The sequence below is a fragment of the Lathamus discolor genome, chromosome Z, assembly GCF_037157495.1.
Source record: "Lathamus discolor isolate bLatDis1 chromosome Z, bLatDis1.hap1, whole genome shotgun sequence".
NCBI lineage: Eukaryota > Metazoa > Chordata > Aves > Psittaciformes > Psittacidae > Lathamus > Lathamus discolor.
Window position 1 is genome coordinate 72,047,350 of NC_088909.1, and position 19,221 is coordinate 72,066,570.

At 39.9% G+C, this 19,221-nt stretch overlaps 1 protein-coding gene across 3 annotated transcripts in view; it reads left to right on the plus strand.

The window, feature by feature from the left end:
- Positions 1-19,221, plus strand: part of MAMDC2 (MAM domain containing 2) — a 56,485-nt gene that overhangs the window by 24,397 nt on the left and 12,867 nt on the right. For all 3 annotated transcript variants that reach the window (XM_065662265.1, XM_065662264.1, XM_065662263.1), the window contains 7 exons: positions 3,640-3,905; positions 4,630-4,714; positions 5,653-5,790; positions 8,008-8,264; positions 10,929-11,022; positions 13,662-13,808; positions 14,649-14,914. In XM_065662265.1, coding sequence (XP_065518337.1) covers positions 3,640-3,905; positions 4,630-4,714; positions 5,653-5,790; positions 8,008-8,264; positions 10,929-11,022; positions 13,662-13,808; positions 14,649-14,914 — 1,253 coding nt within the window. The remainder of the gene's footprint in view (positions 1-3,639; positions 3,906-4,629; positions 4,715-5,652; positions 5,791-8,007; positions 8,265-10,928; positions 11,023-13,661; positions 13,809-14,648; positions 14,915-19,221) is intronic.

A 19,221-nucleotide genomic window follows, 5' to 3' on the forward strand; every position in this document is an offset into this window, starting at 1 on the left:
AGCCCCTTATACTGCTTCAGGCTGCTTCTACCCACTAAGAAAGTAATTGCGAGAAATTGTATGCTTGTGTTTCTGTGTGTTTCATCAGGTTTTTCCTAGTATTTTGTGACTACCCCTCTTTTGCTTTCCTGTGATTTTGAAGAGAAGCCCTCTTTTGCTAACTCCTGAATGATGGCTATACATTTAGTGCTATGGGCATTTGGAGGAGGAAGATTTTGAGGAAAAAAGATGGTGTGGCATACTGCAACATGAATCATAGTATCGTAGAATGGTTTGGGTTGGAAAGGGCTGTAAGCTCATACAGTTCCAACCCCCTGCCACAGGCAGGGACACCTTCCACTACACCAGGTTGCTCCACGCTTGGCCTTGAACACTTCCAGGGGTGGGGCATCCACAGCTTCTCTGGGCAATTTGTGCCAGTGCCTCACCACCCTCATAGTGAAGAACTTCTTCCTAACATCCAATCTAAATCTCCCCTGCTTAAATTTGAACCCGTTACCCTTTGTCCTATCACTACAGACCCTGATGAAGAGTCCCTCTCTGGTACCCTTGTAGGCCCCCTTCACATACTGGAAGGCTTCTGGAAATGAAGCTGCACGTTACATTTTTAATGAGATATTTCAGGCGATAGCACTGTGCATTCATCAGTTTCTCCACAGACTGCTAAATACCCTTCTATTACTCCCACAAACACATGTGGAAAGTTAGCTGCTTCTTTACTCCATGGAGCCCTCTCTTTGCATTGATTTGCTCTCACAATTGCTCTGTGTCAGCCCTTGACGTCTGCATTGTGAGACCTTCCTTTCTGCAGCAATGGCACATGTCATTACTATTACTGAAATACAGTTTAGTATAAAGGTCATTCAGTCAATGCCAGCATTCATTTGGAAGAAGTTTAACCTTAACGTTTTCTATGCTCGATACTGTGGAGTGCCAGGCTTCCTGATCCTGATTAGCAAATCATTTAAACTTGCACATGAAGATCTCTGTCAGTGCTCCCTTTGATTTCAGTAGAGCCAATCACACATTTAAACTTCCAGAAGATGCTAAAATTATTAGTAGGTCAGGAATGAGACCACTTCATTTCTGGGCTTAATGAATGGATCAAATTAATCTTCGTTAAAAAAGCAGCCGTCACCCCCTTGATTAAAAAGAGAATTCACAATCTTTGTTCACGTATCAGTGGGAAATCAGGCCAAGTGAGAGTAAGTGTACAGCAGACAGAAAACATAGAGGCGATCATCCCAACTGGAAACTCATAAAAGGTTTTCTTTTTCTTTTAAATCACTGGTTTTGTAGAAGAACCTTTGTCTACTTATAATCACATCTTAAAGCCAGGCAGCCATTTAAGCCTTATAGCTGGTAATTTGAGGTCTTCATGTGAATGTGTTTTTCCTTGTCAATGCTAACTTATTTCTGGGGAGAAAAAAACAAAAAGAAAGATGAGTATTACAAGAAGGCTGTAAGAAGGCTGTTTCCTATGGGTTTTCTCATGAAGTGAAGACAAAAATAGGGCTGAAATCTAACTGAAATTGCCAGGCATGGATTTCGAATTGTAGGTTTCTTTGTAAGCAAAATTATCCAAATTCAGACCAGCCTGAAAACACAGATTCTTTATCTGTACTGGATATTGCCACTTACATCAATTAAAAACAACTGTGTGGGAAGAATTTGACTTCTGATGGAGCCTTGGTGATTTCCCTTCATCCCCTGTGCATGTGAAAAAATCATGCATATCTTCGGAGTAGCACAAGCCAGCAAATAAATGCTCTGCGTGCCAACTCTTGTGAACTAACTGAATGTCTGTATGCAAGTGGATATTTTATGCACTCACATTTTGCGTAGTGGCAGATTAAGTATTTGGCAGGCACATTAGGTGCCTATTTTAAAATATTTATTCCTGTGTTTATTTTTCTTTCATGTACTCCTGCAGTAACAAGTTACTTGTACTTAACCAGTGATTTGTGTATTTCTCCAAGAGACTGAAACCAGACACATCAGATGTAAAGAGAAGGCAAAGAGGCAAAAAAGATTCCATTCCCTTAAAAGGGAAAGAAAATGCAGCTTTTCTGTATTTACACAACCCCTTATACTGCTTAGGGCTGCATCTGCCCCCTAAGTAAGTAGCAGTCGTTTATCTTACATCTGTTAAACAAAAATGTACTGTACAAATGGGTTGTTCTGCAGTGTCTGCAGGTGAGAAAGGGAGTGGATGCAGGGGGGTGCAGTAACATGCACTGCCCAAGGAATCAGATGTTGTTGTTTCAGGAATCAGATCTGGTGCCTGCTGCTGGCATCTTCCCAGAGGTGCATGAGAGAGGACTTTAGGATCCTCGCAGCCCTGCTCTTTGCCTCGGAGGGTGGTGACTGTCCACGCAGATGATTTTTTTCACATTGGAGAGAATACTTTTGAAAATGCAATAGCGGAGCTCCTAGGAAGCAACCCCGGGGCGGCTTGGTAGAGTTGGAGGGTTCAGGCAGGGTTTGGGATGGGAGGGTGTGCCTCAAGGGCAGCAATATATTTAACATCAGTCAGACTGCTGATGTGTCCAAGTTCCTCAAGTGTTCACATATGTATGGAAACAGACAAGCTCTGAGGTCAAGTGAAATGAGATTAAAGAAGAAGAAATATGTGGTCTGTGGGAGACCAGCAAAGATAAGTGTGATGCTCTGCTTCATGAAGGACTGACTCAACACAGTCCCTGACAGCTCTTAGGACTCTCACTTGCAGCCTGGCTGCAGAGAATTAATATCAGGAATGGGATTTGTCTGATACGCATTTCATTCCAGGTTTCTGTGACTCCTGCATTGTGTTTTACCCTCCTGATCTTGGTTTTGATGTGTTAGTAAAGCCACTAGGGCCAGGCTTATGTTTCACTGAGATTTATTTACTTTTGCCTACTTTTTCTGCATGTTGTTTCTTTGGCATTTTTTGGCTGTCTTGTGCAATTTTAGCTTGTCATCGCATCCTTTTTTTTTTTTTGTTTTCATGAAGAAGGCTATGTTTTATGCCCTGCTCCTAAAATATCCCCACAGAAAGTAATTTTAGAAGAATCCCATTGAGACTCTGATATGTTTAAATGTTATTTTACATTTAGCATTTTACAAATCCGCAGACATGTTAATTTTAGTACTTGAGAGTATCCTTCTAGTTTTCTTCTTTGAAAACACAAAAAGTTTAGGGGGTTTTGGCCGCAATGTGGTTTTTATGTGTTGGTTTAATATGTAAATTATAAAAATGGAATTTAAAAGTTTTGATCTGTAAAACAACTAAATATTCCTCCAGTATATTTCTGCTTGTGTAAATTATCTTGTCAATCAAACCGTCTGTCTAAAGATACCAGGTCTGGAGAGCAATGCTTACTTAATAATCTGCTTTACACTGATATAACATCTTCCTGTGAAGATTTCCCGTAATTTTTGGATAGCAATTAAAAATGCTTCACACACATGAAGTTATGTTTGTGGGACTACAGTGGGATATCAAAAGGTTAAATGACTTGCTTCACAAATGAGTAGCAGCCTCAATCTCCTGACCTAGCCCCAGAACAACAATTCCTTTATAAATAAATACTTCTGTCCAGGGATGCAAAAGCAAAGCCTCTGACATTTATTATTCTGATGTGTGTCTGTTCCCAGGACATTACATTTCTGTGGATACGTCTTATGAGGGTGAGAAAGCAGTGCTGTCCAGCCCTGAGCTGTACTCTGAGGAGTGGAGCTGTGTCAGACTGATTTATCAGATAGCAATGCCTTCAGAGGCTTCACCTGATCCCGCCAGGCTCAACCTGTACCTGCGGCAGGAAGGAGAGAGCTTTGATCGCTTGCTGTGGTCAGCCAATGAGCCTTCGGATAGCTGGCTCATAGCTAGCCTGGATTTAATGAACAGCACAAAGAAGTACAAGGTAAGCCTGGTTTTAGAAAGTACCACAGGCTTTCTGGTGCACGTGTTGGGGGGTACAAACTGCTTCTCGAACATTTCCACCCTGGGTCCTGTTCTGGGCTTTCACTTCTACTGTTGGCAGCGTGTGAGCCAGTTGACCCCTCTGTCCCTAAAATCAGTGAGCAGAGCTGGCATGAGCCAGGCAGTGGATGCCATTCCAGTGAGCGTGTGGCACGTCTCATGGGAAATCACAGCCAGCTGAGCCATGGGGTGAGGATGCCTCACCTCACGGCAGCCCTGCGAACCTCCTGCCATCCTGTAGCACATAAAGGATCTCCCACACCTTGGTCTGCAGATGCACTTACTCCTGTCCTCTGTGCACTTGTGGGAGGATTCAGAAGCTGAGAGGACAGTATTTCTACCCAAACCCATCATATCGCATCTCACAATAACGTCCTGTATAGCCTCACCTGGGGAATCTGGAGTCCTATACTCATGTATGAAGTGCGGGACATTTTGGCCTTGTCTCCATGTCCTTCACTGGGCCTTCTGTCCTTGAGGAAGGGCACTGACTCCATCTTTAATGCTTTCTGCCAAGCTCTTCCAGCAAAGGCACCTTTTCTGACTTCAGAGGTGGTGAGCCTCCCACTACGTTTAATTTGTTCTCCTATTTATCCCATTTAGATGCTCAGGGTGGTAATGGAAATACCGAATCCCTAAATTTACAGTTTGGTTTCTTTATGCAGATTGTACTGGAAGGTGAAATGGGACAAGACAAATCTGCCAGCATAGCAGTTTTTGAAATTAAAATAACTCCTGGATATTGTCTTGGTAAGTACTGACTGCTCAGCCCCCACAGTATTTGCATAGAAAAAGAAAAAAAAAAAAAAGCCTTGTTGGCCATTTTAAAACTGAGTTAAAGGCCTAAGTTTAGGAAAAAGGCAATGGCTTTTTCCTTACTGAAAAGAAGGCTGCTGTATATATAGACATTTTTTAAGCTCAGGTTGAACACACTAATATGGGGTTTTCTTCACCCATCTCTGTGATATATATAGACTTTTACATACAAGAATTCATTCTAAAGCTATTTATTGCTCAAGCAGGAACAAGTGGTACATTTTCACAAAGCTAGACTGCTTCAAATATTAGGTGTAACAGCTGTGACATTATTTTTGCTGTCTGCCTGCTTGTGCTTGCTTACAGTGGCACCCTGCAGGCTGCGGAGTGAAAACTCTGTTGATACTTACACTTACTGCTATTTCCTCATGACATCTGCCAAAACCACTAAAGAAGTTCAGTGTCTAGGAGGCTGAGAGACCTTTGCATTTCTGGAGAGCTCTGGTGGACTCCAACCAAATTGTCACAATTCTTCTGGGCTGTGAAGGAAACAAAGCAGTCTCATTACTGCTATTAGTCCTACTTTGTTTCGAGGCATCCCTGATTTACAAGTGGAAGTTCTGCTCACACCATTTAATACTATGAAGTGGTGTATTTGGTTCTAAATTACAGCAGTCCTATCTTGCCAGATAACGAAAAGTTAGATCAGACTGAACAGGATGGAAATGAAAATTTTGTCTAATACTGATCAAAATCTATTGGCAAAGTTTTCTTTCTTTTTCATAAGCTGTTCAGTGCTGTGTCTAGTTTCATAAATACAGGTGTCATTTGCCCTGCCATATGTAAAGTAAGGCCAGTGCTCAGCAATAGTCTCTCTTCCAATTTCTGTTATGAAAACATGTACACTTAGCTGGTGATGTCTGTAATTGCAGAATGTGACTTTGAAGAAAATCATCTTTGTGGCTTTGTGAATCGCTGGAACCCCAATGTCAACTGGTTTGTTGGTGGAGGGAACATTCGTAATTCTCAGTCCATCCTGCCCAAAGACCACACACTTAACAGTGAACTGGGTAAGCAGCAAATGTAGAACAAATATAGTGGAAAATTTGAGTCTGAGATCCATGTTTGACTCTTATACTTCAAATTATTATGTGAAGTCTTTCTTTTCTCCTGGCATGGGGGGTGGAGGGTAAGAACGACTTATGTAAAAAAGGGGATTAGAAGAAGATGGGGGGAATTTGCAGAATTTTACACAAAATTTCCTGTCAGGTTTATAATAAGGTTGCTATGCCCTTTGCTAGGCTTCAGAATTACTTAAATAAGGATAAAATTTTGGATGGAGTGGGGCGAAATTCTCTTTCTGTGGATTCTAAAAGTACAGGCCACAGTAAATTTTAAGATCGTGTACCACTGATCTGTAGATCTGGAAGGGCTTTTCTTTCCAGTGAATTTGGGAAAGTTGACTAGGAAAGCTAAGGTATTGAAACATGTTTGAAGAATCTAGGGTTAAACTGCATGGTTTATGGGGTTTTCTTCTTTCATTTAAATGTGGTGCTGTTAATACAGCCCATTGGAGGCAGAATGTTGTGAAGACTTAAAGGATTTTCGCCACTTGCCCTGTATGAAGTACTTGTCCCAGGCACCTCTTCGAGAAGAAAGTATTTTATGTAGTCACAGAGAAGGGTTGGAGGTTATCTGAGCCTTTGATGTAGTGCATGAAGAACCACAGCAGGTAACAGTCAGGAGATCTGGCTGCTGCAGGACACTGTGCATCCCGAACAATGTGACATCCTTGTTCAAGGAATAGCATCATGAAGAGCAGGGCTGGTTCTCTTTCCTTAACTCATGCCGCTGTGCCTTTTTCTTTATTTCACAATTGTGTGAGTTGAGTACAGAGTGTCAGCCCGGCCCAGTATCACCCTGCAGCACCTAGGTGCTGGTAAAATTTTGATGGAAGCTTAATTCACCACAACTTCAGCAGCAGACAGTGGCTCTACCTATTAAATAAAGTACTTTATGTGATAGGAAACACTGCCAAATGGGAAGGATCTGTTTTCTTGTAGCCACAGTGTTTTTCACACCAAACCCCCACTGCTGACTATGGACTGAGAAGAGCCCAAGAAGGCAATAGTCACAGAAAAGACTTGTTTTTGCAAGGCTTGTACTATGAAGGTACATCAGTGAGGGAGATCATAATTAAGCTACGAAATGTGGTAAAGCTGCAGAGCAAAAGTGAAGTGCAGAACTTCTCAGGCAAGTCCAAGTGTCACCAGTCCCATGGCAGTGGGCAGGGTGGAGGAGACCCACAGCCAAGCAAGCGCTTTCCCCTCCTTCCACTGGAATGAAGCAAGAAGTGACATCTCCAGGTTTGAGAACACTATTAGCTGATTAACATAGAGGTGTAGATACAAACCTAACGGCACACTTTGCGGTGTCCGTATTGAAGTACCCTGTCAGTTTGACATTTGTGAAGAACCATTTTTCCGTTCATCAACAAGTACTGTTTGATGCTGTGCTTCTGGGGGTGTAGAAGAAGATAAACTACAGACGCACGGTATATCCGTGCACATGGATATGTCTCATTTGAATTGAGATAGCTCTCCTGAAATCAAAGTCTGAGAAGCTGTACCCTTCGAAAATCCTGCAAGTCGTATTGGTGGTTGAGGGGGAAGCAGTCTACTCACCTGAAATGCATTTTTCTGTTTATTAACATCTCCCAAAAGATAAAACAATTAGAAACCAAATCTTAAATAGACCAAGCAGAATTATACAAGCAGTGAATTGTATAGAATAAAGGTTATTTGTCAGATTCTTTGATATATATTAAATGAACTGCTGAGTAAAACATGAGGAAACACATGGTTTGTGGTCTTGTTCATTCACCTGGGTTGCCTCAGTAAAAGCTGCACTTGGAAAAAGACTAAATACTATAATGAGCTGTTGGGAGGCAGGGAATTTATTCAATTGTGGTTTTTTTCCCCTTTATGAATGGCTCCCAAAATTCAGAGAGTTTATTACTTTCTTTAATATAAATGTCTCAAATAAAGACTTAAGAAAGAGCTGAGACTGACTTTTGTCAGTGTTATCTTGCCAAACAACTTTGGGTCGTACATAGGAGGAAAGCAGAAAAAATAACCCTCTTGAGAACTACTAAAATTTCCTAAGAACCACCCATTGCTGTCCAGGTTGTAGAAATACATGTCTAGCTCCTGCTTATCTCCTGATACTTCTTGTTAGTGGTATCCTCTGAAGAGTGTCCTCATAGCAAGTTTCTTTTGTACTTCTAGGTCACTACATGTATGTGGACTCTGTTTACGTGAAACATTTTCAGGAAGTGGCACAGCTAATCTCACCAAAGACCGTGGCCCCAATGTCTGGCTGCTTATCTTTCTATTATCAACTTAAGCAGGAGAGTAGCATTGTTTTTACTGTTTACTTGAGAGACACAACTGGCTTTTATGAAGAGATCTGGAAAACAGACAGTGCACTGAGTGCGGACTGGGCATTAGCTGAAGTTGACTTCAATGCTCCATACCCCATGGAGGTAAAGCAGTCATTCCTGTACAGTCCAGCTACAATTTCCAGGGTGCTGACTTAGGCCAAATCATGGACATGGCGGTGGTTGCCCAGTATCTGAGAGATGGTTATAAAGATGCTGGTGATCTGTTGTTTTCTTTGTCCACTCCATAAGGGTCAAGGAGGAATCAACTTCCATATGGGTGCTTGATTTTCAGTGTAGATGAAGTCAAGTGGTAAACTGCTTAAAAAGAATAGCTCTATAGGTTCTAGAGTCCTACTAATATGAGGTCTTTCAGTTCCTACTGCATAATGCCACATAAGCAGGCCCCTAGTAGTAGAGTAGTCATTAGATGTGAAAGCCAGCTCTCTGAGGTTACTTTAATTAATTTCAACAGTATCAGAAAGAACCTGAATTTTTTCTTCCCTCTGTTTACTAAAAACCCCCAAACCTTAGGAGATTGGAATAAACATTTACATATATGTGTAGAAATATATATATACATATATGCATATACATATATGCATATACATATATACATATATGCATATATATATATGCATAAAAGTCTATGGGTACTATATATATACTCACATATATCGACTGTATCTTTATATATGTAAAATATAAATTGTTCTAGCTAACACACATGTGAATATCTTAGAAGATTGCAATAACAGTGTATATGTATTATCTATACACATATATACTTACACATTTATAAACACATATACTATATATATATGTAATTTATATGTATATAATCTCTCCCAGTAAATATACTTCTAAAACTAGGATTACAACTAAATTGGCTTACATTATACTTGCTTTAACTCGTTATTTGATGGTAAGCCTGCAGATTTTCAGAAATCATTAGGGGTAAAGCTAATTTTCACTAGATGTTAAATAGTCCTTTTATACTCTGTAAAGTCAGTCCAAATGATATTGGAAGGAGATTAGATCTGATAAGGACTCATAATACTGAATGGTATGCGAATTATGAATTCAGTAAATATAAAGTAACATGCAAGGAGAAAAACAGTCCTAGCACTATAGATGGAAATTAATTAATGATTGCTTAGAGCTTGACATTACTGTGGTTAGCTCTGTGAAAATATCCTCTCAGTTCTTAGTGGCATTCATAAAACCATCTGGAATGTTGGAAACTATCTATATGGAAATAAAGAGCAACAGAGGATGTCATACCACTGGCTGAATGCAGAGAGTTCAGCAGAGATGCAACTCCAACCTTCTCAATTAAAAAAGAGAACTACAAGAGGAATACAGAGATAATCAAAAGTATGAAGAAGTTGCATTAACAAAATAACAGTTTTCAGGCTGCAAAAATTACTTGAGTAGAATATGGTAGAGGTTCATAAAAATAATAACACAGAAAAGATTAATTGTTCCCTTTTTCTCATAATTTATGTTGCTGTTCCAAATTCTTAATCACCAGGTAACAGTTTTAAAATAAATCAAAGTGAGGATTTTTTCCTACATTGCATAACTGTAGAACTCATTTTCATAGCATACTATGGATACCATTAATCTGATCCGTTTGAACACTGATTAGACAAATTAATGGGAAAGAAAGAGTCCATGCAGAATGCAGTGTGAGGGAAGAACTGAAAACTTGTCATTTTCTTCAGTTCTTTATGTATGTGACCTCTGCTGGAAACAAGACTAGATGGGCTTTTATTTCGCTCAAGGAATTTTTATGTAATCCAACACAGTCAGTATTTTAGAGGTCACTTTAGAAGTGAGATTATAGAAGTAAGATTAGGCCTTGTATATAATTTCTTCAGTTGCTTCAAGAAGGTCTTCCTCTTTGTTTCATGAGGCTGAAGGATATCATTGAGGATTCTTTCACAGCTACCTTTGTTTTGCTCCCATCGCTAGGCAAGATAACACAAGCATTTTTACTGAACAGGATCTCACTCTGGTAGCATTTATTATTATATCGCTGTTTTTTCTCTGGGGTTGCCATAAGATGCAGGCCTTTTCTACATGCTTTTCCATAACTCAGAATTTTTAAGACAGGTCCTCAAGAGTTATGGACTGTCTTCCACTTACTTGAGGAAATGATGTTGCTTGGGAACGGCTAAGTACAAACATCATTTGACTTGGTAGCAGCAATATGTTTTCTAGCTTTTCTGGTTCTTAACTAAGTTTTTTAAAGCAAATCTTCTCTGCCAGCTTATGCCAGGGCATGGGTTTCAGTGTCCAAGGATGTTTAGAGAAAACAATAAAACTTGGTATTGTAACAGCAGAATAATCAACACAGTCTCATTTTAGCTCATGATCCAAATAGATTCTAGATATAGTAATAATTGGGCAGCTTTGGAGTACTAGTCATTACAGACTGGATGACCCTGAATACTAGCTTTGCATGGTATCATGACAGTAGCCTTACTGCATCTTTAAAACTATTGCTTCATAAAGCAGCAGAAGAGCTATGTTGCCCTTGATCTTTCCTTGACCTTGAGTGCATAAAGATCTGGTGCCAGGATCAGGCTCTGATGTATATCCCTAATAAGTGATGTGATTTTATTTGTGTCAATACCTCAGTGCTGTCTGAGATACCCTGAAGTCTGTCTGGGACATCCAATCAGAATTCTGTAATACAAAGATGTGTACCAAAATTATTGTTGTGTATATGGTAGATGAATAACAAAAGATTGTCATTTCCAGCTAATATTTGAAGTTGCTTTCAATAGCGCCAAGGGAGGTTACGTTGCCCTTGATGACATTTCTTTCTCTCCGGTTTACTGCAGCAATCAGACAGGTATGACTTCTTATTGCTATTTACCTTCTTTGTTTTCCCCTTTTGCTTTGCCCCTCTGAACTGCCTGTAAGTACCTGCAGTATTTAGTAGTCATGTGCAGATAACAGCTTCTCAACTGACCAGCACCATTGGGCTACTCTTCCTCCTGGTGACAAAGCAGCAGATAAACACTGATGCCATTCATCTGATCCAGAAACCAGACCTTGCCTCAAGTATCTGCAACTGAAGCGCCGGACTTAATGCTGTATTTGCATCACCCCAGCTTTTGAACAAATTACTTCTTGCGGGCATGTCACAGAAAGAGAGGGGTATTTTCCTAGATGTGATGGTACCAGGAAGAAAATGTCCTATGCTTTTCATTATTGCCAATGTGGGGAATATCTTCTATGCTGCGTGCCCTGGGGTGTTTTCCAGAGCCAAAACAGGAGCCTTGCCTTCCTGTCTTCACTTTTCCAGGAGGTATTATTTTTCTCAGACAGTGGTGTGTCTGTCAGGTTTTTGTTATGCTTTCACAGCAGCGGAAGTCAGCTGAATCCATGTGATCTCTGCTGTAGAGACACTTGGGATGAAGGACTTTGTCTTTTCTGAATACAGCCTCTCAAGTAGCTGTGTACTGGTTCCTTGCACCTTACTGTAGCACTGAGCAGTAGTCAAAGGTAGATTAGTAGTTTCCCAGTAAGCACATCCATTCTTTTGGTAACAAGCTTGAATTTTGGGTTAATGTTTTGAAGTAATCAAGGAGAAAAAGATTTGTTGCCTGTTTTTAACTTCTTGAAGTCTCTGCCGCACTGTTGAAGTATCAACAGGAGGCAGATTCCAGTTATGTTATTAATCCACAACTCTTGGCTGAGTAAATCTATTTGTTTCATTAACTCCTCAATGCCTATTCTGTTTTTGCTTTGTTTTGCAACAAAAATAACTGTTTATGTTTTTAATATGCCAAGGATTGCAGCTGTTTGCTCATGGTGTCTTCCATTTTAATTTTCAGATGGCTTATATGTTCTGAAGTGTATGATAAATTTTATAGTAATTTCTGCCCCAATCCTGATTTAGTCACACTATCACAGCTCAAGTCTAGATCTTCTCTAACTGGTAAATTTGACAGGGTTAGTTAGAACTTTCCCTATTAACTCTGATTTTGATGTTTTGTGTTGGTTTTGGGTTTTTGGTTGGGATTCTTTTTTTTCTTTCTTTTTTTTTTTTCTATTTGAGAAATGAATGCCAGTTATTTGCTTTATATTTTGTTGGAATACAACAAAGCTGGTTAATCTTGCAGACTTATCTCCTATTTCCATCTTCAACTGTTTTAATTAGAGATGTTAAAAAGCAAGAGATCTTCATTCTTCTTGTCATAGCAGTTTATATAAAAGCATCAAGTTTTTTCTGTATTCTTCTGGAAGTTTTGGTCAACAAAGGTCTCAGTGTTAAATAAATGGAAAGAAAAGGTACCAGAGTATTAAACTTGCTGATCAAAGGATGAATCAAAAGATGGGTTTAAAATGGTGCATGGACCTGGCAGGGCTCCAACTGTGTTTTCTTTAGCTAGGAAACCCATGGGGAAAGGCCAGGCTGCCTCCTTTTTCTCTGTAGTCAGAGAAAGACACATGGGCAGTGCGTAAGTTTGTCTTATTTGAGGCTGAAAAGACCACAGGCATCCCTCCAAAGCCAAACCCTTGCTTCTCCTGAAGCCGATTGATCACCTGTGTCTCTGCCCTTGCCAGGAAGTCCCTCTTAGCCTCCATGCAGAAGGGTGGTATGTGTGCTGCCATAGACTGATGCTCACAGGGCCCTGACTCCTGATATAGCCAAAATTGTGTGACTGCTTTGGGTTGCACCCCTGCTTCCCCCAGCGTCTGATGCAAATGACTGATGAGGCTTTCAAAGAAGTAGAAATGTTATACTTAAAAGCATCTGTTTACCAAGGGGATTTCTTCAGACTAAAGCACATCCTGACCCGCAAATTCCACACTGCAGATAAAGGTGGAGCCATCAGCAGGGCTGGGGGGCTTCACTTACGTTTTAATCGAATTCACTACAAATGGTGCAACTTTCTTTGCTGCAGTGCTAAAACATGTGAGGCATAGTTCCAGATGTCAGTAGCTACGAGATGAAGCAAATACATGAAGCAAAATATTACATACTTATGGCATGCATATGCACACACATTATGCATTACTACAAGAGGTTTTTTAAAAGTGCTCTTTAAAAGACTACTGAATATTTATGTAAGAATGTGATCCCCTTGAAAACTGAAATATGCAACACCCATGAACACATGAGCACAGTCATGCTTATTTTGTCCAAATATCTTTCGGATGAAGGAGCAGGATAGAGACAAATGGTCTGAATGCCTTTGTGTCTTATGTCCTGAAGGAAGAATCTTCTCTCAATATCTGTATTTTATTTATATTTTATAAAGTCTGTGAAGGAGGTTATACCCCATCTCCAGCATAAAATATAAGAAAGTAACACCCCCTTGCAATACAAAATTGATTGTCTGATATCACTGTGACCGTGCACTCGTTTTCCATAATACAAAAAAAAGATGAAACAGTATTCTTTGGCATCCTTGTGCTTCAAATACCTATGCTTATAATAATGTGCTCTTCCTAACAGGATATCTGTGTCTTATCTTTTAGGAACTCCTTTCAATCCTGCTGTAGCAGGCTGCAATTTTGAGGAAGGTCTGTGTAATTTTTACCAGGATCACAAAGATGGCCCAGGATGGAGCAGAGTGAAAGTGAAGCGTAATGTGTATAGAGCAGGAGATCACACTACAGGGTTTGGTAAATCAAAACTCATTTTCACTACAAGAATCAAACTGGATTTAAAGGTTAACCTGTTGTATCACTTTTCACTCTCTTAAATCATGTCATCTTGTTAGATTGCCTCACTGCAACTCCCCGCCATTAAAAATCTGTGTACACCCCTCTGTCCTAGCTGGGCCTCTGGCTGTGTCTCCCCACATATGTCACCCTTTGAAGAGTCCCACAGGGCCATAAATCAGAGTATCTTCACTGTACTAACATCTAGTCACTGAAGGGATGATTCCACAAACATATGCAAACAAATATAATACTAGCTTCTTTTGATATAGAGGAATGGGCTCTTAGCTCTTCCAGGCTTAGGACCGTTGGCATTTTTAAGGGAAAACTGGGAAATGTTGTGTAGGGAAACCATGTAGTGAAAGGCCTGCTGGCAAGTTCTGAAACTCACACATCTGTTTGTGTAGAGTATTCACGGTTCTTAATCAAATGTGCTGAAGCCTCACCTCTTTATACTTGCTACAGGGAATACAAGGCCTTGTGCCCTATCTTTCATTCTTTGGTCTCAGAGTGGTACCCTTGAAACAGACAGGTTTCCAGAATGGCCAGGGAATTTTTCACTGTAAATTTGGGAAGTGCTTATTTCTGGTAACTTAGCCATGTGCCAGTTTAGCTTGAAGAATCTGGGATGCTTTTAGAGAAATGCTTACTTCCTTTCAAACAGAATGTGATAATCTGTTTCCTGCCAGTTGAAACTGTTTTTATAACCAAAGTCTGATGCAATAATGGAAGCTGCTTTAATACCAAATCAGCTCTGCTGATTATGTATTAGAAATACTCAATAACCGCACTGTCTTGCAGGTTATTACTTGTTGGCGAACACAAAGTTTACATCACAGCCTGGGTACATTGGACGTCTGTACGGCCCAATCCTGCCAGGAAACTTACAGTTTTGTCTGCGTTTTTATTATGCCTTATATGGGTTTTTCAAAATGAGTGGCACTCTTGCTGTTTATATCTTCGAGGAGAATCATGTCGTTCAAGAGAAAATCTGGTCCGTCTTGGACTCTCCGAAGGGAGTCTGGACTCAAGCTGAAATCTCCTTCAAAAAGCCTATGCCTTGCAAGGTAAGAGTCAGCTCTTCAAATCTGCCAGATTCTGGATGGAGATTTTTCTTGCCTTCTCATCTGAGGGCTGTTTGTTATCCAGGGATTAATCCTAAGTGAGCTATACCTGCAAAGTGAAATAGCGTTCCTAGGCAGTAAAGCAGGGCGCAGAGTATTTCTTTTCAGCCTGGCTCCCACGGGAACCCTGATACAGGATATCCTGATACCACGAATGGAGAAGTGTTGCCCTGCTGTCCTTGACTGTAATCACAGTATTTGTGGAGATTTTACCAGAGGAGCTCTAATGAAAGCTAGCTGTGTCTTGGTTTCTCAATAGGCTCCAAGTTCACCCACTTGTGTTTGTTTCCTATGTGACTCACATCAATGTACTTGATTACAGATTTTAGTCAATCTAAAAAGTCAGTACTGATAAGTTCTGGTCAAAATGGGGAACTGATCCTACTTTTCTAAACTCAACCACTGGGTCAAAATATAGAATCAGAAGTCCGTGTAATTTAGAGCAACGGACTTGAAGGATTGAACATCTGGTTGGAGAGGTCACTTTGTTATCTCAGCAACTTAATAAAAATAACATAGCATTTCATATCACCTCCTGAGTAAGTTGTCAAGCTGCTGTTATTCCTCATCTACACTCTGTAAGTCAATCAAAAAAGACTGACTTTTACACAAACTTGTGTAAGTGCTACTTCTGATTTCTGTGATAGGTTTTCACTGTCTGTGAGTCATCTAAGGAGGACCAGATGGATAACTACGTGGTAACACTGAGATAAATCCATCTTTTTTTCCATTGTGATAGTACTGTGAATATATGACTGAAAGCCTGTCCTCACAACTCAAGTATTTCTAAAATACAGGCAACCGTCCTAGGCATTTTCCCCACTATAAAGTAATTTTTGAAGTGGCAGTAGTTACTGAGTTTAACATTTCTTGAGGGGGAAAAAAAAAAAAAAAAGAGTGTTTTCCTTATATAAAAGAAAAAGTTCACAAAAAAAAAAGAAAAGATGCCTAAGTTAAAGCTAAAAATTCAAGTCCTAATTGCTGGCTAGTGTTTTCTCTCAGACATCTGATATCTTCAAAATTTGATGGTATTTTATGTACACTTTCAATGTATAAAACTTTATAGAATTTCTAAGTCACTTCTAATTGATATAGGGAAAAAAAATCTGCCAAGCAAGTGCATGATAGAAAAGTTTCTCATAGTATCACCCCAAAATATTAACTGAAAAGTATTTTTCTCTATTTTTACAATCATGAAAAGGTATTGGTTAAAAAGGCAAGCTTATAGCCTACTTTTGCCACCTCCTGTTTATGTATTTCTTTATTACTTCTAAAAAGGTTTGGTAGCTTATGTAATGCAATACATTGTGTGAGTAGTGATGACAGCTGAGCATGACTGTTAAAAATGGTTTATAGCCTTGGAGGTGGCAGTGTTTTTACCATCTGACATTTATATGGAAAGACTTTTCCAATATGAATTTATGAAGAACTATTTTTATGTTTTCCTAGAAATTGGTATATCTAAAACACTTTTGAAGAAGTTTGCCTAGGATGGAAAGCTTTTCATGAATTGCAGCTTTCATGACTGTAGTTACCAGTCTGTCTGTAGGCAGTAACAGATAGGGAGCACCACAGAGGATAATAAGGAAGTCAGGCAAATACCCTCGCTGCTTCTGAGCCCCAGGGATGAAAAACTGGTGTAGTTACAGGTTGCCTGATTGAAATATTCACAAGCAGGCTTGAATGAAATTGCACAATGGGAAAGACTCTGGCTTTTCCTTGCAATCTCATACCCAAATATTCAACCCTAACACTTCTTTCATTTGTTTCTTCTTTTCCAAGCCAACAGAAAGAAATGAAGGAGCACTATATGGCATTGTATAAGTACGTAGCTTAGTTCTCTGTAAAGCTGTGTCTGCCTAGCACCTAGTAAAATAGCTGTTAAGGAACACACATTTCAATGGCCAACTTCAATGCAGACCAAAATGGAGGTGCACCAGAGCAGTTTTGCTTGACAGCAGGGAGAGGTGGGAACCAGCAAGTCAGGGTTCAGGCTCTGGAGGGAAAAACAGTATACAGGATCGTGAGAGAAACTAGCTCACCGAAGCTTGGCTTCTCTTGTACTCTTTCCTCCAACCTGTCCTTGTGTCTCTTGCCCCCTCACTGATGCGCCTTTGTCTTGTCTAGCCTACCCCACAAGCAGCAACACTCCCCTGCTCCCATTCCCCATCTTACTCCCACCTCAGCTCCAGGTAGTCCAAGTTTTTCTCTCTCATCCTGCCATGTTACAGTCTGTTTGCCCTGCTTAGCCCAGTTCTTACAAATTTTAGTTTTTCAAAAGCTAATGACTTGGCAGAAAGCACAGTTCTGGCACAAAAACCAAGTCCTGACACATTTTGCGCTCCTACTCCAAAACCTAGGAGTGCCCAAGCTTTTCAAAGAATTTTTAAATAGGTGCAAAATAAAACTTTTTCCATTTCCGAGACTTGTTCTCGGAAATCATGGAACTGTTTTGGATTAAATCTTCCAAAACAAGCCTGAAGCAAGGACCCAGCATGGAAAATCTGAGCTGAAATCATTGTGCCTTGGCAAGGTTATAAACAAGTTTAAAACAGTATTTTAATGGAGCAAGGGTGGTCTCAAAATAAGATAGAGCTACTACCTATGCTCTAATGCAGATGTGATGGCGTTCCATCCCTGGCGGTGTTCAAGGCCAGGCTGGACAGAGCCTTGGGTGACATGGTTTAGTGTGAGGTGTCCCTGCCCATAGCAGGGGGGTTGGAACTGGATGATCTTAAGGTCCTTTCCAACCCTAACTATTCTATGATTCTATGATTCTACAGCTGATGCGCCTGTTGCCTTGTTTTCTGAGATGCATCATGACTAGACCTGGATGATAAGATGTTGTAGGCATGCACAGTAGTTTGGCTAATCAATTTGTTGGTTACTGGGTGTGACTTGTAGATTGGGTCAGTGCCTGTGGAAACAGTAAACAGTCTCCTGGCAGTTCCTTAGTGGCCAGTAAAGTCAGCGAGGCAGCTGTTATGCTGCTTTGCCAGGGAGTCCTGAAGGTCGTTGATGATTTAGCAGCCAATTGATCTAAAATACCTGGTTACCTATGTCCTTTATCTTTCTTCCACTGCAAATACTGCTCCCAAGGCATTGAAAACAATATAAAATCCGTTTGATGTGTTTAAATTTTGTCAGTAAATTTGTTTTCATTCGGACAATAAAAAGGCTCCGATTTTCATCTCTTGGTTCCTGTAATGGTTTTTGAAAGTTCTTTTTGAATTAGCTAACTGCAGTCTGGCACAGACTGTTGGCTTGAGTTGTGTGAACAGGAAATGTGAAGCTGGCCAACAGGCTTTAATACAACACTTTGAAAATACCATGTTGGAAAAGGTTAGGTGGGTATGAGCCAGCTAAGCAAGTCATAAATGTTTATAAACATATATATATGTATATATATGTATGTGTGTACATACCGCAAATATGTAAACTATATAATGGCAGTGAGAAGGCAGGAAATTTAAAATCCTGATTTCTCAATTTGTACTTGAGTGACCCTCTTCTTCAGTTAGTGTAAGTTCCTATGACCCTATACACATACAGAATTGTTTTCATACTCTCTAGTTCTCAGGGAATAAATGTGAGAAGGAAGAATTAAAAAAAATAAATAAAAAAATAAGAATTCCTAACATTTTTTTAAACAAATGAAACCATTATTTGTTGTATAAGCCTATTAAAGGGCAGCGTAAAAATCTAAGTCTGAAATATGTAGATTATTTTGATCTGATTGAATATACTGAAACTGATCTTCTAACACATGTCAGGAGAATGTCAGAGCCAACTGAAAGAAATACTCACATATGGTATATGTAACCTGGAGATGCTCACATGCACTGTGGAACAAAAATCTGTATTTTAATATTGTGTGTGTATTTATGTGTATATGTCACCATGAAAAGATATTTATTTTATGCAGCTTTACGTCAAAGTCTAAATGCCTAGATTAAAGTGACCCAGTTTGAGTGCAGCTGGGTCTGCTTATATCAGTTCTGTTCGTTTCTGCTAGATTTGGCTCAACATCAGGTCTTTGAAAGCAAACATCTCATGTTGTTTATCCATCCATGCAAGTTGTTGCAATGTTACATAGCGCCATAGTGATTGAATACCTTCCACAGAGTTCAAAAACATACCCTCACAAAGGTAGCTGGCATTGTAACAGCCCACCCCACATAATCAGAGTGGTTGTGGCAGCATTTCTTGGGTTTTCATTCTTTCAGTCTGCTTTTTCTGCCTCTCTTTGT